The sequence below is a fragment of the Zea mays genome, chromosome 1 (genome assembly GCF_902167145.1).
Source record: "Zea mays cultivar B73 chromosome 1, Zm-B73-REFERENCE-NAM-5.0, whole genome shotgun sequence".
In the NCBI taxonomy this organism is placed as follows: Eukaryota; Viridiplantae; Streptophyta; class Magnoliopsida; order Poales; family Poaceae; genus Zea; species Zea mays.
Window position 1 is genome coordinate 193,986,983 of NC_050096.1, and position 25,432 is coordinate 194,012,414.

At 41.7% G+C, this 25,432-nt stretch overlaps 1 protein-coding gene, 1 long non-coding RNA gene and 1 other non-coding gene across 4 annotated transcripts; 2 read left to right on the forward strand and 1 right to left on the reverse strand.

Moving 5' to 3' along the window:
• Positions 1-282: 282 nt before the first annotated feature.
• LOC103642185 (uncharacterized) lies at positions 283-4,997 on the forward strand. Its single transcript, XR_004855419.1, has 5 exons — positions 283-449; positions 534-1,887; positions 2,001-2,142; positions 2,229-3,364; positions 3,562-4,997. It is a non-coding gene; the product is annotated as an uncharacterized lncRNA (long non-coding RNA).
• Positions 4,998-8,581: 3,584 nt separating this feature from the next.
• On the forward strand, positions 8,582-10,237 carry LOC103642199 (uncharacterized). Of its 2 annotated transcripts, none has more exons than XM_008665511.2 (5): positions 8,582-9,235; positions 9,352-9,397; positions 9,500-9,585; positions 9,683-9,741; positions 9,913-10,237. In XM_008665511.2, the coding sequence occupies exons 1-5, from the start codon at positions 8,597-8,599 to the stop codon at positions 10,016-10,018; spliced, it is 936 nt and encodes a 311-aa protein (XP_008663733.1). In that variant the 5' UTR covers positions 8,582-8,596; the 3' UTR covers positions 10,019-10,237. The 2 variants fall into 2 exon arrangements, with proteins under 2 accessions (XP_008663733.1, XP_008663740.1); XM_008665518.2 differs by having other exon boundaries at positions 9,683-9,734.
• A 123-nt stretch (positions 10,238-10,360) lies between these two features.
• On the reverse strand, positions 10,361-10,433 carry TRNAE-CUC (transfer RNA glutamic acid (anticodon CUC)). Its single transcript has one exon. It is a non-coding gene; the product is annotated as a tRNA-Glu (tRNA).
• Between the last annotated feature and the right edge of the window lie 14,999 nt (positions 10,434-25,432).

Sequence of the window (25,432 nt, forward strand, 5' to 3'; positions counted from 1 at the left end):
GGCTCAACTCAAAATTTTAAACTTTTCATCCTCTTTTCATATTTTCTTGAATTTTGATCATGGGGCTTACTTAGGGTTTTCAATTAGGGTTGCACATTCTTATCCTTCAAAAGTCTAAATTGTTTTGATCATGACACTTTTAAGTATATACTTGGTGATTTCTTTCTCACTTAAATTGTTTTGTTGCTCATGCTTACTTTGGTTCACATAAAATGATGGTTCTTGGTTTGGCTTTTTTAAGAGGAACCCTAGGTGACACTGGGGGGTCACACGTATCCGATAGATCTGTTTGTTGAGGCTCTGGTGTTGCTCCTGGAACGAAGGATTACATGCATGTGCGCATCTAAGAGCGCAACGATAGAAAGACTCTGACTACAGTCCAGGGTCTGAATATGAAGAAGAAATTCTGCTGCAATGGTACTGTAGTTCAGGACCCAGAGCTAGGTCAGGTAAGATGCGAGAACAATGTGTTTCAAGCTCACAAAATTATACCTGCTGGTTGGTGGGTATACTGATCTGTTTGTCCGTTGCAGGTCATTCAGCTCCAAGGTGATCAACACAAGAACGCCCTCACGTAAAACTACTATATCTTAGACGTAGTGTTTTTATTGTTGTTTTATGTGGTACCATTGATTGTTCAGTTTGGATCTTCTTTTTTATTAATATAATTGGGTATTTGGCAACTCTGCTGCTTGGTTTGCTTAAAAAAGAACTCGGTATCGATGTAAAGTAACACACTGGTAAAGAAATGGGCGCCAACCCACCATGTCTTCATTCTGAGCAAGAATTATAAAAGAAACAATATGCAAATTATCAGTCACACAACCATTGGCTGGTTTCAAATTCCCATACATGACTGCTGCATTCTCATAATCTTCAACCATACTGAACAAACAAGATAACTATAATTCAACACCAGAATATCTTGTAGTGTGTAACATGATCATGCACTTGTACGGATCCTGTAGTGTGCAAATTATATTGGTAGGTTTCAAATTCCCATGGATTTTTATTGAGTTTGGCCTGTTGTGTTTAGGATGGATTTGGTCTATTCTGCCTCCAACGATTCGGTAGCAGTGAGCATTTGCTATCGATTTTCACTTGGCAACTTTGTTGGTTTCTTTTATTTGCCATAGGTCCACCATAGTGCAGAAATTGCTTGTGTGTATTTCCTGTCTCAGGTAAGCATCACAGCCGCAGAGTGGGTGCTGAGCAGCAGTACAGTAGAATTATTTATCGTTTTGTACCTAGGTTTGCTCGCTCTTTCTCTTCCCTTCCTGCTTGATAATTCCTGAATTCTGTTAGGCCTTGTGCTATTTTATTTTTGTTCAAAAATGCATGGCTTTAATTTAATAGAATTGTCTTTTGAATTACTACTCTCAGGACAAGTCCAGTTGAGTTTGTTGTCCCTGTAGAACTCCTTCAACTGGTTTTATAAGCAGAACACAATGTTCAAACTCGCAGAATGGACATGCTATTTTTGTCCATCGAGGAATCCAACAGTTAAATATTATGCATTTAGCTCACAAGGAATTATAAGACAATGATCTGTTAGATGCATTAATCTAGGTAGCTATTTACTTTAAGTGCATTTTGACTAACGATTTGTTGCTATGTTCCTGAGGATCTATGGATATCTGCTTTCCTGTTGGCACTAAGGTTTGCTCCCATCCCTGCCTTCTTTTATACCATGTTTGCAAAGAATTACCATTTTACCTGCTATTTTTGTTTGCTATTCTTAAGGAAGCCAACAGGAAATTTTGGACTACTGCCTAGATTAATGCTCGAGAAAAAAGGTGCATGACATCAATATTGCTATTCTATTTGTTCTATAGAATCTTATATGGAAACGTGCATTACACAGTCCCAGCCTCCTAGAGACTATAGGTATGCTGTTATATATGTTTGAAGAAAACAGAGAAAATGAAAATTGTGTGCTTAGTAATTGTATGCGCTGATTTACTTTTGTCATGTACTGATTGAAAGTTTAAATATGCCAGCTTTTCATTCACTACACTAAACCAGTTAACTTCCTTCACACCGGTGCACCCAAGACATGGTATGCAGTCCCTGGGGATCGAGCCTCAGAGCTAGAGGAAGTTATTCATGTACATGGATATGGAGGAAACCCTGACTGCCTTGGTATTTGTCCTTTCACATGCTCGCCATCTGCATGTTTCGGTTGTGGTCTAGCAGGTTCCATAAATTTGTATTGTTAATCCATGCAGCATCGCTGGCAGTGCTTGGGGAGAATACAACATTGATGTCTCCAGATGTTCTTGTAGCCCATGGTGTGCCCTGCTGTAGGTACAAGCTCAGAAATGGCCAGCGTTTCCATTGGGTCAAATGTTCATGATATTATTTAGACATCAGATTCATATGAATTCTTTGCTGATATGTACTGTTTCAGGTTAGTACAGTATCCTGGAGCGTTTGTGGTGACATTCCCAAGGGCATACCACATTGGGTTTAGTCATGGTTAGTTATGCCATTGAACTAATGATGCCTTTTTGGCACAGCTTTATTGAATTAATTGTGATGTGCTATTTGTTAACTATGTTAATTCCAGCTTTGCTAGATTTTCACCTTCATGGTATGAGCAGTATAAACAAAATATAATGGTTTCATGGACAATCCTTAAACGGATCAGTGCTCCCCTCATCAGTTATATAACAAACTAAGGATGCTCGAGATATTATGTATATTACTAACGATCATTTTGATGATACTGGATTTCTCTTTACTTAGTTTACTAAAGCTAGATTGCTTGTTTTTCCTGTTGATAGAGCAGTTCACATGTGCAGTTAAGGATAGTTTGAAGTTATATAACAAACTGAGGGTGCTCGAGATAACATATATAGTACTAACGATCAATTTGATGATTCTGAACTTCTCTTCACTAAAGCTAGATTGCTTGTTTTCCCTGTTGACATAATAGTTCCCATGTGCAATTAACAAGATTCTACGCCATGTTCATTTGTTCATACCATTTTTATCAATTTTATTTCTTTTACTTATAGAAGCACACATCTATAAGTGAATGGTGTTCAATGAGGTAAACAACTAAGCATAGACCTTGGATATCATCTTGAAGGTTCTTTCTTTTTGAGAAAGGATGCATAACGAACTAAATGATCCAATGTCTGTCAAGTACTTTGGTGGTGGTATGAAGATAACTCCAACGTGATCATCATTCATTTTATAATTTTTGTCTTGTATATATTAGGACATTGTCGTCTTTTTAACTCATGTGGTTCTTTATAGGTTGTTATTCTTTATGATTCAAATGGTATGACTTTCTTTTGAAGCAACACAGTCTCTATGGAGGCACACATCTATCAGTGAATGGTGTTTCATCAATGAGGTAAACAATTAAGCATAGACCTTGAATATCGTCATGAAGGTTCTTTCCTTTTGAGAAAGGATGCATAGCGAAGTAAATGATCCAGTGTCTTCTTCAAGAAGAAAAATGTACCAAGTTATAGGGTATATCTTCATAGGATCAAGTTTGCCTGGATATATTGTCACTTGCTGACGTCAAGCGTTCCTCCATTGCGCAAGGTGAATGCAAGTCGAAGCCTGCATCCACTTCCTCATCGGCTTGCTCCACCACGGTGCCGACGCCAACGATGTCGTCCGTGTGCCAGGTCTTTGTTCAGGCCCATCGCTGGCGATGAACAACTCTCGGTTCATCCCCTCCTCTTTTTTCCTTCTGCTTCTGGAAAAATATAGAAGCCATGATTTCAATGTTCCTCTGAATTTGTGCATAGTTGCAATGACCAATTATGTTTTGACAAATGTGATTAGTAATGTTAATGAGGAAACAGGAAACTGAACAGATCCTTATTTTGCCAATCTCAGATTCATTTTCCTGTTTGATAATTGTCGTACTGGTACAAATATAGAGCCAACAAATTCTGTAGATTTGTTGCATGTCTTTGTTAGTCTGTCTACCTCCATTGTACATTTGTACAAACAACACAGTTTGTCCTGAAGTGTAAGGTATAGTTCATAGTGTTTGTGTTCAATTATGTTTAGTCTCTAGCCATCAGGCAAGCCCTTCCACTGGAACTCATCTTGCTAGCCATTTTTTCATCATATTCGGCAACCTAACAAAGGAAGAGGAGTGCAATGGATTTAAAAATTTAGTATTGGGTATTACACAGTATTAAACCCACATGATTTTTTCTAAGTAAAACCAAAAAACATTTTAGTAAAACTATGTACAATAGAAATACACTTATTTCCATTCTTCAAAGTGAAAATAATGATCAACAGCTACTTTTGTCCTTCGTATATAATGCCATCAAATTTTAGTGTGTCTGTGAGACATCATGTTGAAATGATGATTTCACACCCTTCTCATCCGAGACCTGCCTTGAAAAAGGGATACAGACAACAAATACATCATCTATTTTTATTTTTGAGCTATTGATAGTCAGCCATTCAACCTTCAGACTGAACCAATACAAACATTTTAGTTTTGATGGAAACAACTTTAATGTATCAAAGGACTAGAATAAATTCTTTTGACATTTCTGAAGTGCTAAAAGAAGTACCGGTACCAAGTACACTAAGGGGCTCATATATATTCCGTAGAAGCAAAATCTTGTTACCTATTGCAGGTTCTGTATTCCAATGCCAACAAACAGTGCATGCTTCACTCCAGGCTCAAATAGGTTAGCCTATCTTGGACCTTTAGTAACTGCCTCAGATGGATGCATCATCACATGACCAGCAGCACATTACTCCATCATTTCCTTAGATTCCGCGCAAGAAATAAAGATGTAATAATTACACTAATGACATGTAAGTCTGCTTGGTTGCCCTGGTCAGGCAGCACCATCCCACTCTAGGCGTATTAGAAATTAGACCACAACTGCAAATGAAATGAGACATCCCTTGAAAAAAGAAATGTGGCTCCTTTTAGCATCACATTCATGCTTTCTCTTTTAGCATCAATCGTCGCGAAAGAAAAAGTTTTGGCTAATATAAGTAATGTTAGGGCGCAAGATGTGTAGAAGATGATTCGTAGTTTGCTGCCGGGTAGGCTGAAGGCCTTTGGGACTGCTTTTGTCTTCGCCTGATTATTCTGACTTAAAACTTTTTATTTGTTTTTTAAATTTGCTACCGGTTGGATACTTGTAGAGGATCCGTACAGTAAAACATTTAACTTTTGGGATTGTGCAAACTGTGCATATTTCAAACCCAAACACATGTCTATCTATTTTAAGAAAACTGCTATTACCTTTTTTGTTTTGGTTAAATGGCAAATGATTGTGAATTCTGATTCATATATTTCTTTACTGTGCGTAGGCCATTTGAGTACGCGTATTTGATTTGAGAGCTGGAGGAGACAAGATCATGCAGGCTCTATATGCTGGAGGAGCAAGGCCATCCAAGTAGAGGTACTTTTGCTGTGACATTCTTTTATTTTTTCAGATGTTAATTTAGACTGTATGCCCTTAATAAGGTGAATGTCAATATCCTACGTTTGGAGGCATTTTTTTAATTCCTATTTTTGGTACAAGCATGTTACTTAATCAGTGATTGTGTGATCTTGTAGTTATGGTCCAAAATTTTATATGGCACAAGGACGTTGTTGTGTTTTGCTTTCTGTCATGCCTTGTAGTTATGGTCCAAAACATTACTTGAAGATGACATTGTTAGTTACTAAGTTCATATAATGTCGTAGATCTTGGTAGCCAGTTTCATGTGTGTGTTAGTGCTCTATATTTGGACCTATCATTTACATTTACAGGGTGTGTGTTATTATTGCAAGTGCTCTAGGGTATGCCTTTTGATCTATGTCAGGTTGCTCAACTTTTTTTCTGGTTTGGTGATGGTTTGTTCCTTCAACTTAATGCATCAGTAATGGTTGCGTTTTCTGGTAGATACAACAATACCATTTTGTTCTCCATTCCAATTTTTCATAGAAGGTATATGATAGCTCATAGCAGTACAGTTTAGAAATCAAATGTTGCCGCCATAATAGGTACCACATGTTGTCACTGGTTGTATGATAATTACTTGATCTTACTGACACTGCTTGTTCTTCAGGCTGGTAAGCAAGCACGACTAGAGAAGTTTGAGATCCCAGCTAAAATCAAGCTGACACTGGAGCCATGGACGTCGAGCTTAAGAGGGATGTCATCAAGAAGGCATACGAGATGGACCTTGCCCAGTTGTATAGCCACTGACACTACCGCTACAGTTTCTCAAGAAATAGGGGTGTTGCTTAGCTTGTAGCAACCGATAACAACATTTATTTTTGTACTTCGAACTATGTTTGAAAGCTTGTCTTTCTTTTCAGACTGTGGTTGACTGGTAAATCAATTGCAGAAAAAAGCTGAAGATTACAGAAATAGTTTGCAACAAGAAGCACAAGCAAAAGCTCAAGCATTACACTTTGAAGATGAATTAGCTAGAAAAAGAATGTCGGTATTGAAAAGTCGCTTTTTATATCTTCTTCTAGCTACTTCCTATAATGTTTATAATGTTGTTGCGCTGTTATGAAGCTAGCACACAATTTAATCAAGAATATCCATTTTGGCACACAGATCATGCTCCACAGAGGCGATAGGATGCTGAACTCATGAAGATACAAGAGGCATCTTCCCTTAGCAAAGAAGCTAGGCGTGCAACACCCGGCATCTAACTATTCTTTCAATATATACTGAGTACTGACTCGTACAATATAGCTTTTTTACTGTCTTTTTGCACGCACTTGTTACCTTTTTCATATCACTTACAACAATATTGAATCCTTGATATAAATCTGTATCTTATTATATCTTGACCTGACCCATGTGCTATTATTTTGTCAGTTATCTTAACTGTTGCACAACTATGCGTTTTTCGATTCCACATGTATTTACCATTTCTTTTACTTTACAGTTGTATGTATAGTTAGGACAATCTGGTGACTATATTTATTGGTCCAGGATTGGATCTCTAGCCTCACAAGATCGGTGACTTGTATGATAAATTCATTTACAGTTAAGTTACCTTTGGTCAACTGGATTCTGGGGCATGCACTTGTGGCTACTGGCAACTTTCAACTTTCAGACCATTTTTGTAATCTTTTCTATTGAAATTCGTGGTTATTTGAGAGCTTCTGCGTGTTTCACTGATATCTTCCTTATCACCGGTGCTGACGCGTGGTAGTGGAAAAGACACCTAAACAATTCATTTTTGTTTGGTTGGCAATGGGAGATCACACCTAAACAATTCATAGCATTAAGGAATGCATTCGACCCTTACCAACATAGAGCTGACTAACTTGCGAAAGTTAGCGAGGAACCTTCCATGACATTTTGCTCTAGGTATTGCTTTTGATAGTGTCAATATTACTTTTGACTGTAATAGATTTTACTTGTTGTGTTCCAGAATAATGTGTATAATCTTGCATAAAGTCAGGCCCTGTGTTTCTTAAGAGCAAAGGACCGAGTTGTGTTGCTACATTGAACATGAAAATAAAATGTGGTTGTGCACTATGTATTGCATCTCTAGAATTATGTATGAATCATCTACCTCCTGATTAGATAAGCGTTCTCAATTTTTTAAAATATTTGCCAGATATTCTATTCTATGCTACTCTTGTAATTTGTTTCATTCAACTATATAGGGAGAACCCAGAGTAAGGAGCGCTCTGCCGGTCAATCTTTGTCTCGGATGGGAGCACCCTGTTCCTGGCATGATCCCTCGGCACCCTGTTCCTAGCAATGATCCCTCGGCTAGAGTCCAGGATACGATAGTATCGGCCCTACCTCGCTCCTCCGAAGCTTGTTAGAGCAGCTGATCCCATTTTAGATGCATGGAGGGGTGTTGATGCCTTTGCGGCATCAAGCAAGTTTGGCAAACAAACTTTCAGTCTAGCAGATTACAGAGATCACTGAGAGAACCTGTTTTATCGGTATGACATTGTTTACTCACTATAACTTCTCACAAAGAAAATGACATAGTGATCTATCCATCTAAGTCAGGCTATTTATTTGACAACTGATACAAATTGATGTAGCAACAAAGTTTTTCACTGTAGGTGATATTTTTGTATGATTGGAATTGGAGGGTTCAAATGATGAAGGGATTTTAGAAATCTATAATATGTATGCCTTTTCTTTAGTCTCCCTGCGGAATGAGGGGCTCAACTTGGTTAAGAGCAGGTTCGCTAAATGCTCTATGAGAGACGGAGTTCTCCACAACTTTCTTTGGGGCTCTATGCAACAGCCACTCATCACATGTAGTAGGAGAAGGGCATGTCTCGTAGATGACCCACAGATATACTAAATCTGGAAATGGATTTAGATAAAAGTTTTTATCATCTTTTTTAGGATAAATTGGTTGGATATCTTTTTAGTGATGCTAACAAAAATATAGAATAATAATTATTGTTTTTGCATATCAATGTATTTTATCATATTGATTCCATAGCAACATGGTATTGTTTTCCGTGAGGGTTCCTATCACCATTGTACTCACGCCGTCCATCGCTAGAGCTCTAAGCCGTTGGAGGATTGTCAATTTGTGTTCCGTCGCAACGCACGGGCACATAGCTAATTAATTTATGATGACCGAGGACGAGGAGTAGCGGGGAATGGAAAAACAACACTGGTTCAGTCGGACGACCACACATCTTTGTGCTGCGTGCCGGCGGCGTGGAGCAGACAAGACGCTAGTCGAACACGAGGATAAGCTCCTGCAGCCAGTGGTTGGTTGGTTGGTTTCCTCGCCCGTGCCGTGCGCAGCTGAAGCCGATGGAATGAGGCTCGCCGCAGCCAAGCCTGCCGCCATCACCGTCGCCCAGCGGCAGCCGATCCCCATCCCCACATGCAGCTCCAGCCGCAATCAGGCCAAGAAGAGCCGCCGTAGCGCATGGAGGGTCGCAGTGGCAAGCCGCGACGCCGCCGACGGCGACGCAGAGGCGGGCGCGGGCCAGGGCCAGGGCCAGGCACCGACGGGACGGCGGGCCCGGCTGTCGGCGAGGCGGCGGCAGCGCGTGCCGCTGCCGGACGGCGTCTCCGGCGCCGGCGTCGGCGAGTTCCTGCGCCACCCGGACGCCGTCGAGTCCATCCTCAACACCGGCGCGCTCGAGAGCTTCGCGCCCGCGGGGCCCGGCACCTTCACCTGCGCGCTGCGCCGCGTCGGGCTCCTCGGCTTCGAGGTCGCCCCGGTGCTGGACCTCCGCGTCGCCCCGACCAGCACCGACTGCACCATCGAGATGCTGTCGTGCAGGGTACGTACGTACGCACGTGGCTTGGCTGCCTCCTCGCTCGTCAGCTCTGTTCCCCGCGCGCTTCGTCTTGGGGTCCGAACCCTCCTTCACTCACCTGAGCTCTTGCTAATTTCCAGTTCGAGGGATCAGAGGTGCTTGAGCAGCAGAATGAACTCTTCTCAGGTACGTTCTCCTACCACCAGTGCATCAATCTGTGTTCTTCTATTCTACCTAATACCTTCATCTTCATCCGAGTCGTCTACTGAGTTTTTTTCCTTTTTGCAGCATTCATGAGTAACCATATAACGTGGAGCGACGACGCCGAGGAGCCCTGCCTAGACATCCATGTCAAACTGGAGGTCACTCTGGAGGTATGCAAGGCATGCTTTGCATTTTCTTCCCCCTCCCCCAAAGTTTTAAGAGAATGCACATGAAGTTAATAGTGCGTCGATTACGATTTTATTACAGGTCTACACCAAGCCATTCAGCATGCTTCCGTTGTCAGCAGTGGAGAAGCCAGGTAACCTGTATGTATGCCTGCCTGCCTGCCTCTGTCACGTTTGCATAAGCGAGCTATGAAAGAGAACTAGTAGCTCGATCTGGGACAGAGCATCTTATCGGCTAACAGCCAACATTTCCACCGATTACTGTTGGTAATGGCACTTGGATCTGACATTTCCACCGATTTCTGTTTGCAGGTTGATGCAAGGCCTGCTGGACAGGCTCGTTCCCGTGCTGGGAGAGCAGTTGCTGAGGGACTACCATTCCTGGGCTCAGGCTCAGCAGCAGCATGAATCGTCTTGATGAGATTGGAGGTCAAGGGAAGGAGGAGAGATTGGTCGCTCATGTATCTACGCCACTACAAGTATCCAAGGATTTAGCGAATCCAGATATACAAGGACTCGTAAATCAAGACGCTTGTTTTTTTTGGGGTGCACCAACTGGCCATCGTCAGTCTGTGCTTTTGTCCTGTGTCCAATACTCCATCAGTAAACAAAAATTCTACTGTTTTTACTTCGTCAATACCGCATCCTGTAGATAAAAGCTCTGTTGTTTCTTCATCAGCAAGTGAAAAGGTACAGAGGAACAGGAATAAAAATGATTGAAGTTACAGCAGCAAAATTTAAGGAATAGCTACAAAAACTATTCCGTTGCCGGGACTCGAACCCGGGTCTTTCGGGTGAGAGCCGAATATCCTGACCAGCTAGACTACAACGGAGCTGTTGCAAAGTGTAGAATCTTAAAATCTATGTTCTATTTGCAATCTAGTTATTAACTGGCAAAAGCTGTCGTAAAGTGTATAATCTACCTTATTTTATATGTACTCTAGTTCTTAACTGGCAAATAATAATTCTACGGTCTAAATGCGAAATTCTAGACAATAGCTTTTCTGTTATTCCTGTTGTGCAGTTGTACGTGCAGTGAAATCTGACGACGGCTATAGAATGTCTAGACGTCCAGTGCTGTTCAGTGTTCACTCCATACTGGGAATTGAAACATGTGTAGTGTTGCAGCTTAAGTTTGCATTCTGACTCCTGATCCATCCCTGGGTTCAAAACCTTAGCCGAAAATCCCGTGACTCATAACATAACTGTATCGCTTCCGTAAAGACAATATCGTTTCCAAATATTATTGTATTTAAAATTTGAATTTCAAATATCTATTAACATCGTATTATAGTCGCCAATAAGTAAGGTTAATTATGAAACCGGGTAAAATTTCGACCGACCAACAATTAATCGTTTTTATTTAGACGATATTATTTCCGATTATTTTCATCCCCTTCCCAACTGCCTAATATACATGGATTCTTTTGTTGCAGTCTTGCATAATTGAACCCAAGCTGTTTTTGATCTGGTATTCTGGTGCATCCAACAAGCTCAAACTTTCAGATGGGCCAGCCAGACTTACAGCTTGGGCCTCCAAAAACTGAAAGGGTGGCTACTATTATGGCTAAATGGGCCAAACAGACCAAGGCTTGCAGCGTGTTTGATGGACATATTCTTTTTTTTTTCGATCCAATATTTTTTCTGTTCAAAGTTCTCTGGTTCCTGAATCCTGACTACTGTTGCATGCTACACGATATAAAAAACTTTCAACGATTTGGATTCATTGCATGTACAAACAGGCGCTCTAAAATCTATCTTATGGAGACCCCACACACACACTGACACACATGTACATAGACGCAGACACTGGCTCTATCTTATTACTGGGCCACTTGGCAGCTCACAGAGCTTGCCATCTGTCCGTGGCCTGTACATACGTCAGCGACAGTACTACGTACTAGGTTACTAGCTCTCTCCGGGCTCCGGCCGGCGGGCACTTGTTCGGCGTCGTCGACGGAGCGGGGGCACGCTGCACAGGCTTTCATCAGCAGCAGAAGCTCCTGCCACGAGGGCCTCGCCGTCGTCCATGCCGTCCGTTCTGTCGTCACCAGGTGGTGGTGCAGACGCACCTCCGCCGGCAGAAGGACCACCAGCGCCCGCCGCCGCCACCAGAGGTGGGAGGCGGGCGTCGACGACGCGGGCGTGCCTCTCCGCGATGGCCTTGACGCTGGCGACGTTGAGCTGGACGCGCACCCACGCAGGGATGTCGGGGCGCGGCGCGGCGGGGCAGTTGAACCTTCGCCGCCTGGGCAGGTGCACGCCGTAGAAGCAGAAGACGGCGGCGTCGTAGGCGAGCGCCGCCTGCCTGTCGGTCTCGAACGTGCCGATCCACAGCTTCTGGCGGGTGCCCGGCACGCGGACCTCCGCCGCCCACCGGCCCCACTGCCGCAGCCTCACGCCAGTGTACTCCGATGACTGCTGCTGCTGCTTCTGCGGCGGCCTCGTCTCAGCCAGCGCCGCCTGGGACGACCGGCTGCTGCTCGTCGTCGTCATAGCGCGCGCGCGCCTCGTCAATCACGTCGCCTGCAGGCTGCAACAGACACACAAGCTAAGAGCACGGGCGGTCGGTGTGTGACTTGTGGTGGAGGGCGAGGTTTTTTTTTATAGGCGGCGCCATGAGTTCAATCCACACGCGACTCATACTGACGACGAGGGTATGTACGTGAGTCGTGAGGGAGAACTAGAGCCCGGCCTTTGCCTTTGCCACCGAATAAAAACCCTAGCCAGATCATCCGCCGCCGACGGTGGGTTCTATATATCTATACCATATATCTCTAAGAAAGACGGAGGACGTGGTTTTGTTTTGCCGCTCAATGATAAGAATTTAGGTGTGCTATATTGTAACACCTAAAATTCCTAGGAAATAAGAATAGGGGTATTATTTTCATGTGATTTTTCTCTCTTTTCTTTTCTCCCTTATTGTTCAAGAAGGTTAACTTGATTAATAAACTATCTACAAACTAAATTAATACATACATGTTGGATTTTTGGTGCATTTAAGTCTAGACATATATTTGAATTGGAAATACAAATTTGAAATCACACACAAAAATTGGAAAATAGAAGTGAGCAAGAAAATAGAAAAGAAAAAAAAGAAAAGGGCGTCGTGTTGGGCCCAAATCTGACCAGTGGTCCAACAATAAGAGCTACAACCATTTTCGACGGCCAGGAACCGCCGAAAATAAGGCCTTTGTCGCCGAAAATAAGCTATTTTCGGCGGCAAAGGCCTTATTTTTTGCGGTTCCTTGCCGCTAGAAAAAAAGCCAAAAATAAGGCTATATTTTCGGTGGCCAGAGTCCAGTCGCCGAAAATAAGCTATTTTCGGCGGCCAACATTTAGCCGCCGAAAGTAATAGGTTATTTTCGGCGGCTACTACCTGGCCGCCGAAAATAGTTAACTTTCGGCGGCTCGCCTCCTGGCCACCGAAAATTCAAGCCTGCCGAAAATAGTGTTCTTATTTTCGGCGGCCAGGGGAGGCCGCCGAAAATTAATAATTTCAGAGTAAAAAATTTTGAAAAATGCAAAAAATAACAGCAAATTCATCAACAATATAATCACAACATAAAAATAAAATGACAGTCCATACAACATCCACAATATAGAAACATTAAATCCACAATTCACAAATAATCCACAACATAAAACTAGAGTCCATTATAACATCTGAGTTCACAAACAGTCCATACAACATAAAGTTCACAAATAGTCCATTACAACGCACAATTCAGCACAAAACTAACACCATCACATATCGGGGTCGTTGGAGTTGTGACCACTACCTCCAGAAGCGAAAAACTCGTTGACGAAGCCGTGTAACGGGTTTGGATTCTAAAGAAAAAAGAAGACATTAATAACGGCAGTGTTTACATGCATGACCACTATTCAAACAAATTGTTTGTCAAACTAACCTCTCCTGTAGTAGTTTCCTCCCCTGCATAAGCTCCTCCTGGTGCTGGTATCATCGATGGTGGCGTGTTGTGGCCCATGACCCTGGATCCCTACAAAATCAAGTTTAGTAAAGTTTGAAAGGTTGATACAAACGACAAGTCTTAACTAAATTGAAGCAACTGAGGTGGAGGTGGCGGAGCATGTAATCCCCACTGAGGCATCGGCGGCTGAAATTGAGGGAAAACAAATGGTTGTTGTTGTGCCTGCTCTGGAAACCAAGACTGTTGCAAATATAATATGTTAGTTATAGAACCAATATCGACCGTGTTGAGAATAAATAAGACACTCACGTTCATTGCTTGTTACGCCTGTGCGTTGTAAGCAGCCATGTACTCTGATTGCTGTTGGAGGAATGCCATTTGTTGTTGCTGCAGCTCTTCACGAAACTTTTCTTGCTCCTCCCTCATAGCGTCCTCCATGCTAGATACAGAGCGGCGACTACGACTGCTACTACCACAACCCGCCTGCGACGAAGAGCCGCCACGAGAACGCAACTTCGTCGAATCTATAACACCGGTAAACATAGAATATCTTGAAAAACAAGAAAATTAGCTATTCAGTCATAGTTCCAATATTATTGAAAAAAATTCACAAGTTCATACCGTCCATGCGCCTTACCTCCAATAGAATGCACAACTTCAGCGTCGATGGTAGGCGCTCCTCGCCAATCGTAGTCTTCTCCATACTTCCTAACCATCTCCTACCCGTATGTCTCCTGCAATACAATATGAAGGTTCAGCACACATGTAATTTATAGTTATATGGCAAGAAAACATTAATCCTAACAACAACTAACCATACGCTCAACGGCCGCTTGACTACACAGCTCATCAGAGATTTCACTGTTTTTCGCTCTATGCCCTCTCCTATAAACATCGATTGGGCTCGGGACAACTCCAGTTTGAGCCTCCTGCAAATATATGAGTTTAATCCGGTTTCATTTCTGAGTAAAACAGAATACTACATACTCACCATTCGCTTCGCCAACCGAATGTGTCCATCAGCCCCATAGGTATGGTTGACTACGACCTCATCATCGTCCTCGTCCTGCTGATGGCGCTGCCTATGTCGATTCCTGTTAGACTTCTCAATCCACTCGGGCGAAGCCCATATCTCACACAAAGCCTTGTAAGCCTGCAGCCGGTGTTCCATCCATGGAAGAGTTACCTGCATCTAAAGTGTTAGCTCAAAATTACATTCACATCTGAATGAGCTGCTAAATTAGATTTTTACCTCCATGTACTGGTTTACAGTCAAGTAGACATCCGAATATTGTTGAAAGTTGTTGATAGAATGACCTCGTCGCTTCATGTATGCGTTCACAACCTGTAGACGAGCATTGGAAAATGCATCCCTGCACACCTTTTTCACATTTTTCTCTAATACTCGGTCTGCATGCTCTTGAGCCTCAGGTTCCACACGGTAGCGTCTATGTCCAACATCGAAAATAAAATTAGTTTGAAAACAACTAATAAATGTTAGTTTGAAACATTACTCTTACCTAAAAGTCGTGCTTGACGGTGCCTTGAGTTGTTCCATATGTAGCATGTGGAGCTAGTGCGAAGTGCGACCAGCTAGTGCAAGGAACCACCACACCTTTCGGGTCGGTGACAATTCCTGGATTATGTAGACGACAGAGGTTACCTAAGACTTGATTAACCTGTCTATGGTGACCTCGACCGTCGAAAGACGTGTCATCCCATTGGCTGCATGACAAAAAACAAGGAAGTCATGTCATATATATAGTGTACAATAAACAAATAAGTAAGAACAAAGTGGCCAAACGTGAGTACCTATCACCAACCGGGATGATCAGTACCCGAGCTTCAGATTGTGCAGGCGTTGACAGAGGTAGGACAAAGTGGCCCTTCTGAGTGCCCCTTCGTCGAACGACAGGAGCCTCGGTGGTATCGTCATCCGCCTCAACATCTATGCCCACGACCTTTTCCTCCTCCTCCTCATGGGCCTGCACCTCCTCCTCCTCATGGGCCTGCTCATCCTCCTCCTCATGGTGTTGCACCTCCTCGTCCTCGTCCTCCTCTTCCTATGGACATGAAATAGATACATGTAAGACACATTTTTATATAAGTGACTGACAAATAAGATCAATTACATAAACATTTACATCAGTACTCCGTTGTAGAGCGATAGGTGTATCACGCAGTTCTGGCCGGGCGTGTCTCAGCAACGCCTCCTGTCTGCTCTGGCTAGAAGAACTCCCTAGGAAAAGGGAACGTGCACCAGGGACTACCCTACTAGCCGCATTAAGAAACCCCCTAGCAGTGCGCTTTGTTTTCCTGCCACTCATCTTGTTCAATAGAAAAACATTAAGGTATTAGCTCCATAAAATTAAGTGAATTAATAAAAAATAAAATAATACATCACATAAAATTAAATTATGCATTACACATCAAAATTCATCGGAATCACGATCAAGGAGTCTTCTTCGATCCAAAGCTCGCAATGTGGCTTTTTTGTTCCTTTGATTTCGTGTTCGTTTCGGTGCAACACACTCATCAGCAATGACATCGTTACGGTCTCCGACTAGTAAGTTCAGTGCAACACCCTCATCAATAGTAAAAGTGGTTGGCAATTCTTCTTCTTGATAAACATCATCGGCATGTTCGTCTTCGAATTGATAACCAGCAGTGCAAGGAGTATGTAAACGTTCCCTAGGGTTCACCTTATGAACTACCCACCATGCTTTAAACTTCGGATTTGGGTACGACATATAGTAGACCTGCTCTCACTGGTGTGCAAGGATAAAATTATCATGGCCTCGAAGTCGTTCCTTGTGCTTTACTTCAGTTATGCCATATTGACTTTGTCTAATCCCATTAGTGCTGTCAAACCAATCACATAGAAAGAATACTAATTTCAAAGTTTTGTTCCCTGCAAAATTAAACTCTAGGATGTTTTGAATGATGCCATAATAATTAGTTTCTCTGACGAGTGCATCGAGTGCCCTAGTTAGAACTGCAGTGTTACGTGTGGCTACACGAGGACGAGACTTTTCAAATTGGTCTAAACAAAAAACAGAAGCCATTCACATCGTATCGACCAAAGGTTCTGCAAGTCACTGTCCCATAAGATAGCTGTCTCAAGTCCTAGTGTATGTTAGGAGTCTTTGTGCACTGCAAATAATATACAGTTAAAATGACTACCTCACGTAAAAGGCTAAATGACATGAAAGTAAGGAATATAAAGAGTTTACATGCTCGCGAAACCAGTCAACAAAATTAGGTCTTCCTTGCCTCCCATGTCGTCGCATCGTATCTAGTTGTTTGCTTGTAGGCTGATGGGAATAAGTCCATTTTTTCTCGTCGAACTTACTGTACGACAAATAAGTAATTAAATATGGATCCTTTGGTAAAGAAATTAAGGGGTAAAATAAAGACTTACATGAAATATGGCTCCATCTCTTCCATATTACAGTACATGTATAGCAATGCGGACATTCTTTCATCCATGCTAAGGTGGTAGAACGTGCCCTTACTAGTACTTGTGCCTCTCCATTGGAAAATGTTGAGATCAATGACAGGAGGTTCCTCATCGACATTGTATCGCATGGTAGCAGCATAGACATTATGTTCCTCTGCGAAATACACACTCGTGAAGTATGAAACCTCCTTTAGCAAAAAAGCTTCAGCGATGCATCCTTCTACTCTAGCCTTATTTCGAACCATGCCTCGCAGGTTTTTGAGTGCACGTTCAATGTGATACATCCACCTATATTGTACAGGTCCACCAACCTTTGCCTCATATGGAATGTGAATAAGTAGATGCTCCATCGGATTGAAGAATCCAGGTGGGAATATTTTTTTCTAACTTGCATAACAACACTGGTATTTCTTTCTCCAACTTCTCCATCATATTTTTACTTATTTCTTTGGCACAAATCTGTCTGTAGAAATAACTTAGCTCAACTATTGCTTGCCACATGGCGTCGGGCATATAACCACGAAACATGACAGGGATAATTCTCTCCATTAATATATGGAAGTCATGGCTCTTCAACCCAGTTAGTTTTCCCGTTTTCAAATTCACAGCTCTTTTCAAGCCCGCAGCATAACCATCGGGGAATTTAATTTTTTTCATCCATCTCATTACCTCGATCTTGTCTTTGAGCACTTGGGTTGGTCGGTCACAAAGCATTGCTAGATCTCTTCGAGCTTTCAGATTGTCCTTTGTTTTTTTCAAAATGCATGCAGGTGTGTATGAGGGCTTCAGCAACATTACTTTCTTGGTGCATGACATCAATGTTGTGCACAAGAATCAATGACGACATATAAGGGAGCTCCCAGAGACCACATACATGTGTCCATTTGTGGTCCACTCTGAATCCTTCGTACTTGCCCCCCTTTTCATTTAGGACAAGGTTGTTCAGCTGAGCATATATTTCTGCTGCGTTAAGACGTTTAGGCGGTCCTTTGGTGACCATAGTGTTCTTTATAAAGTTTTTCTTATCGCTCATAAAGGGGTGTTTCCTGGGCAACCAACGTCGATGACAATCGAAGTAAGTGATCTTTCCACCATGAGCAAGACGGAAGCAATCTGTATCTGAACCGCAATATGGACATGTCAATCTACCATGTGTACTCCAACCGGTAAAAATAACATACGCCATGAAGTCATGCACCGACCACAAATACGCAACTCAAAGTTTGAATATCTGTTTTGTAAAAACATCATATGCTTCAACACCTTTCCAAAGCTCCTTCATCTCTTCAATCAAGGGTTTTAACATGACATTGAGGTTCTTTCCAGGATAGTCCGGGCCAGGAATGATTAAGCAAAGAAATATAAATTCATATTTCATACAAAGAGAAGGTGGAAGGTTGTATGGAATAACAAAGACGGGTCAACATGAGTATGATGATGCCATTTGACCAAAAGGTGTGAAGCCATCTGTCGCGAGGCCGATTCGAACATTCCTCGGATTAGCTGCAAAGTCAGGATCAAACGTGTCGAGAGCCTTCCATGCATCCCCATCTGAAGGGTGCATGATTAGGTCATCGTTATCACGGACATCTTCTTTGTGCCATCGCATGTGCATAGCGGTTTATTAGATAGAAACATCTGTTTCACTCGAGGAGTTAGTGGCAAGTAGCAGAGTTGCTTATGTGCAACATATGTCATCACCTTCTCACCCTCATCATTAACAACTTCCACAAATCTAAATTGTCCACATTTTAGACATTTTTTCTCTTCCGCACGCTCCTTCATGAAAAGCATACAATTATTTTTGCACACATCAATCTTCTCATAGTCCATACCGAGACCTTTGTTAATTGTCTTTGAATGGTACATGTCTTTAGGCAACTTATTGGGCTTTGGGAGCACATCTCCTAATAACTTTAAATCTCATTGTAACAATTGTTTGAGAAAAAGTACTTGGACTTAATGGCCATGAGCCGAGTCACAAAAGCGAGTATACTCACATCTGTGTGTTCATGCAACGGCTCTTTAGAGTCTTTTAGTAGTTTGAAAAATCTGGAAACCTCTGGTGTGGCAGGATCCTCGGAGCTTAGGTTTAATTCTGGACGTAGCGAATCTAGCATCTCATGCATCGCATCATCACCAGCCCAATCATTGTTCTCCTCCTCTTCTACATTTCGGTTGGGTACTACCTCACCATGATGTTCCCACACCTCATATCCGAGCATAAATCCAAATTGACAAAGATCTAGACTAACTCTTTTCTTATTAAGAAATATACTATTTTCGTGCCGCCTACAAGGGCATCTGACAGTGCCGGTTAATGACAAGGAGAATACGTGGTCCACAAAATCTTTGGTCTTGGCTACCCAATCATCAGAATGACGTCCATTCCTACTCCAACCATTGTACATCCATGCACGATCGTCAGTCATTCCTGAGACCGTTAAACCGAACCATATCGTAAAAATATTAATCAACTTCGTCAAGGGTATCGGTCCTACATGTATAGGCAAGGATAGGTTCTAAACCCACATGAACCTAGCAGGACCCAAAAAAATTCGGCAGCATAACTTCGCTGCCACTAAATAATATTACTTATATACAAAACAAACAATGATATAATATTAATCAAATCAAACTAAGTATCACATACACTAATTATTCAACTATTCTACGTACCAATATAATATACTATTGAAGCTAATAATATAATAGTACAACATATTAATATGAAATTAATGCCTAAATACAATATGCCCCTAATCCCTAAATCACATATTCACTAATACATTAATGAAATCAAATTAAACAATAATACTAATCACAAACAGTAATCAAACAAACACAATTACAAATATATAATAATTTTGGCGACACCTAAACAACAACTGCCGAAAATAAGAAATAAAATACGCAAAAAATTACCTTCTCTCGATGCGATGGCTCGACGACGACGGTGGAGTGGCGGGTAGGCCGGCGGGCGAGCAGCACGGGGACGGACGGCATGGGGACGGTCGGCGACGTGCGGGTAGGGCGGCGGACGGCGCAGGGGACGATCGACAGCGAGCGGGGGGGCAGCGGCGGCGCAGGGGCGGGCACGGTGGCGGAGGAGGCGCGCGGCGGCGTTCTATTCGGGTGAGAGAGAGGAGAGAAACAATGGAGAAGAATGGACCCGACGGTTTTTAAAACACTATTTTCGGCGGCTAGGGTTGGGCCGCCCAAAATAGCACCCTATTTCCAGCGGCTGTGTCAGAGGCCGCCGAAAATAGGCCTATTTTTGGCGGCTGTGTCAGACCGCCGAAAATACCAACTTATTTTCGGCGGCCCTCCCGTGGCCACCGAAAATAGTGGGGGCCGCCGAAAATATTGTACAGTCCTGTTGTACAAATCCTGGAGAATTTGGTGAAAAGGTATGGTCCCAACACTTAGTCAATTATTTTGTGTGCTAATTATGTTTATCTAAGTGCTAGGGAATCTCTCAGGTGGAGCCAAAAGAAGTTAAAAGAGTTTGGCTCAAAAGAGAAGACTTTGGGCTGGTTTGGGCACCACAGCATAGTCCGGTGCCTCGACCGAACAGTCTGGTGTGCACCGTATAGCCAGGTGGCCTGTACAACCAACTCTTCAGCCTCAAGATTTTTGGTTGTAAAGTATCGGATGGTCTGGGCCCGATCACCGGACAGTCCGATGTACCCAGCCAATGCCTACTTCGCGACTAGGCACAGAGTTCAACAGTCATCAGGGAGCACCAGACAGTCTGGTGTCTTCCAGAACAGGAAGGCGGTCAATTAGAGGGATTCTGTGGCCGTTACAGTGCACTGCCTAGTGCACACCAAGCAATCCGATGCACATGGAGACATGGAAGGTGTGAAACCTTCAAATGAATCTTCAACGACTCCTAGGCCCTTTGGGGTTATAAAAGGGACCCCTATGCGTCTTGGAGCTATACCTAAGCACCTCAAGAGATGCACATCATTTAGATACACCACTACCACGCCTCCGAGTGATTTTAGAGAGATTTGAGTGTTGTTTTGAGCTATAACTCTATCATTGTGTTCTTGCGCTCTTGTCTTTGCATCTCTTGCTTGGATTGTTGTGATTTGCTCTTGCGTTTGTGTTATTTCTCCCTCCCTTGCTCCGGTTTTGACTGTGATCATTGTGTAAGGCTGTGAGAGACTCCAATCTGTGGAGATTCCTCACAAATAGGATTGTGATGTAAGGAAGAAACCGTAGCACTCAAGTTTGATATTTGGATCACTTGAGAGGAGTTGATTGCTACCCTTGCCCGAAGGAGGACACCAGAACGTTGAGGTAGGCATTGGCCAAACCACGGGATAAAAATCATTATGTCTCTGTGCCATTTACTTTATTGCAATTTTTCCTCTTCCTAAAGTTCTCTACTCGTGATATTGCTCTAACTTTAACTCATATCTTGATAGAGCAATCAAGTGAACTGAATTTCTCTCTCTTTCTCTTCTCTCAAACTTAGCTTAATTTGCACTAACTCTAACTTTTAGACCAAGTTTGTGTGTTTTAAGTCATATTTTGCAGGATCACCTATTCGCCCCCTCTAGGTGCTCTCAATGCTTACCAATGTCACTATTTATGCTTAAAACTAAAAGTTTTTATGCTCGAACATGGAGTTCGTCCACCAGTGTATTGTATGCCATATTTTCTGCGTGCACATTGAAAAGGAAATCTCTTGATTTATGGTGTTCGTGACCGCCATAAAAAGAGAAATACCTAATCAACTCCCCTAATTAAATCCCCTAATCAACTCACCTAGTCAAATCCCTATTTATGGTGGTCGTATAGACGTGGGCCTGTTGGTTGTGAGTGAATCAACATTTATGCTTTTATCTAGCATTATATATGCTCAAACTTGAGGATTTTTACTATCATTAATACAATGTATCAAAGTTATCAATGTCTCTCACATCATCTCAGTATTTATGGTTTAAACTAAGGGTTTTACGCTTAAAACTTAAGATTTTTATGCTCAAGCCTAGAGTACATCCATCAGTATACCGCATGACATATTTTTTACATACACAATGGAAAGAAAATCCCTTGATTTATGGTGTCCATGACTACCATAAAAATCAAATTACCTAATCAATTCACCCAATTAAATCTCCTAATCATCTCCCTTAATCAAATCACTTGATTTATGGTAGTCGCAAGCACGTGGGGACTGTTGATTTGGAGTGAATCAACATTTACGCTATATTTAACACTATTTTATACTCAAACTTGACGACTTTTATGATCATAAATACAATGCATCCGAGTTATCAACATCCATCATGTTGGCTCAGTATTTACGCTCATAACTGAGAGTTTTTATGCTCGAACCTAGAGATGCGTCCACCCGTGTACCGTATGTCAGTTTTTTATGGCTACCATAATTTTCGGACCTAAAACCAATCAACAAATTGTAACTACCATAAAACGGTCTCTTCCATAAAATCAGATCCTGCATGCGCGCCTGATCAAACCGCTCCTAATTTCTACCACAAAATCGTACATGCCATAAAACCGCCCCTAATTTTCCGTGGGGTTGTTGGTTGGGCCCATATTAGAAAATTTTCATCTATTATGATGCAAGATAGATATTTATGCAACTTCCTATAAGGATATTTGCTTTGTGTGATACGTGCCATCTAATTTTTACGCGCATGTAGTGGAAATAAAAATGCCATCAAAAATTTACGCGCATGCAATAGAAACGACTACAATCTATCATAATTATTGGATCTACTATTAAAATATATAGGAACCATATGCGGCTGGTGGGGGACGCGCCTGCACGCACGTATGTGCCTGGTACTGGTTGGGCACGGTGCAGAGGGGCGGTTGGGGCTTCCTGTAACTATTGGAAGCATTTGGCTCCTTGATACCCTATATATATATATATATATATATATATATATATATATATATATATATATATATATATATATATATATATATAGAGAGAGAGAGAGAGAGAAATCTTTCATGTGAATACATAAGTCAAGACCATATATTGAACAATCACCAGTGTCAAGGCACCAATTTAAGAAATCTTATGGCCATTCATCAAAGATGTTTATGACATGTTTGATATAACTATGCTTCACTAGTGAAGCTAAAATTATTGTAGAAAAGTGTTAGCTAAAATAGCTTCTTCTAGTTGTTGAAGACAATGCATTATCTACCATACCATTCTATTTTTTCCTTATTTATTTTAATTTTCCATATTCTCTCTCTTGTTATCTCCTCCACTACACAACCAACACTCATAAGGAGGTATGTGCTCGTGTATCACCTTTGTCCCTCCTCTTGACTCAGTTCATTACTGCCTCGACATCGCATGGGGTCCACAATATAGTTTTGTAACGCCTAAAAAGAAGAGTGTGAATTAGGCAATGTACTGTGAATCTTGGTCTGTTTACGTGTGTCACCATGTGCAAGAAATTAGTAGTGACATGTGATCTTCAAAATGCGTTGTGGATAATCTTCGTTGCCTTGATCCCCGTTTAGGTTGTTGTTGCCCTGCACAAAACGGTTAGAGAGACTGCCACCCCAGTTAACAATAGGGCGGCACCTATGGCAATCGGTGAATAGTGTGAGGGGACACAACATATGTCACTATGATGGTGGGGCCACCGGCCAGGTCACCCAATATAGTTAGCATCCCATTCCATAGGCTTGACAACCTATTGTAGATGTCACTAATGTATATTTGGTGTGGGGCACATGCCATGATGTCCCTAGCTATATGGGACACCCATGTTGTATCCTTGGCTTTCTCCTTGTATGGGTGAGAGACCGATGCCAAAAGGTTGTTTTATCTGATGAGTCTGCCTTGCCATAGTCGAAGCAGTCTTCTTATGGCTATGCTAATTCAAGTTATGATCGCTCAATCAGACTTGTCGAGCAACTAGGGGCTAGTTTGCCTATCTTGTCGTTTTTCACATGTAACTAAGGTGCTTCATTTGGTATCTGGTGGTGGCACACACGCGCACCCACTAGGTATAACCCATGATTGAGGCCCTGGCTAACTAGTAGAGTTAGTCAGAGGCTAACCCAAATTAGTAATTATGGTGTTTAGTGGTGGGTTTAGGTAACCCAAGTTTTAGATACTAGTCAGTTAGTTAGTACTCTCATTATCGAGCACAAGGGCGCCCACGATAGCGATTTTCTTGTTTGTTTGAAAAAGAATAGGCGTTTACAAACAATGCTTGTAACAATATTCTTATCAAAGTTTCTCCCGCACTACCTCAATTGTATGAGCAAAGATGAGAATTCCCCCATGATGAGCATATGAGCATTAAGTTTACCTTATGACATATAACATTATATTAACATCTAGTTGGTACTACATTTTGTAGTAATTTATGTGGCCATGAAATATTTTCATATCAGAGTATACGATATATGCACATAGTGAAATTTACACGTAAAGAAGATAGATATGTGTGACAAATTATCCATATCTTGTCTATTCTTTGGACTACTATCACTTATATTTTTAAGTCTTTTGACATTTTTGTCCTTTGACTACATCACTATATGAAACTTACATGGAAAAGGAATTACTCCACTAATTCAACCATTACATATTAGAACTCCTTTGACACTATATCACAATAATAGCAGCACATACATCATGTTAAATACGAAAAATTTAGGAAATTCTTCATCATCGTGCTCGAGAATCTTGAGCTCCTAAACTTCTATACATTCTAGAGTATACATATCATAATCATGACTCTAGTCTTCATATCTTATTCTTGGAGGACTCTATCTTGCTTACAAGAGTGAACTTGATTCAATTATGTAGAACCCCTACAACAAATTATGAGAAGATAAAATTAATCGTTCTATTATTGTAAAAAGGGCACTACCCCCGAGGTCCTTATATTGAAATAACTAGTTTTAAATCTCCAGTGGTGTGTTAACCAAAGCAAAGTTTGCACCTAGGAGGTGCAAAATGTTTCCATATTGAGTTACAAAGTCATCACCTTTGTGGGTAGTGAAAGCTAGCATTTAAGGATTCCTTGTTTTAAGGATTTTCCTAATACATCTGACTAAAAGTCGTGAGTTTGGAGTTAAAGAGTGGATCGAGTTCACTATAGAGGCATGAGAATGAAGTTCCATCAATTCTCGATATGAAATGTTTCCATATTGCAATTGCAAAGTCACCATCTTGTGAGCATTAAAAGCTAGTAGGTAAGGATTCTTCATTTTAATTACGAATTTACCCAATACATCTAATTACATAAAATCTCTCAAATTAGGAGTTGTAGAGTAGATCAATTTCACTGCAGATACTAGAGACTGAAGTTCCATTAGTTCTCAAACGACATCCAACATGTGTTATATAGTAGCCCTAGTAGAAAGTCATAAGAGCTTGTTATTTTCCACTAGAGATTGCGAAAGCACAAGCTAAACGATC

Excerpts from the sequence above, each read along its gene's own strand:
- LOC103642199 (XM_008665511.2), top strand. The coding sequence starts at position 8,597 with ATGGAAAAACAACACTGGTTCAGTCGGACGACCACACATCTTTGTGCT. Across the intron at positions 9,236-9,351 it reads TCGAGATGCTGTCGTGCAGG|TTCGAGGGATCAGAGGTGCT; the intron begins GTACGTACGTAC and ends GCTAATTTCCAG. Across the intron at positions 9,742-9,912 it reads GTGGAGAAGCCAGGTAACCT|GTTGATGCAAGGCCTGCTGG; the intron begins GTATGTATGCCT and ends TTCTGTTTGCAG.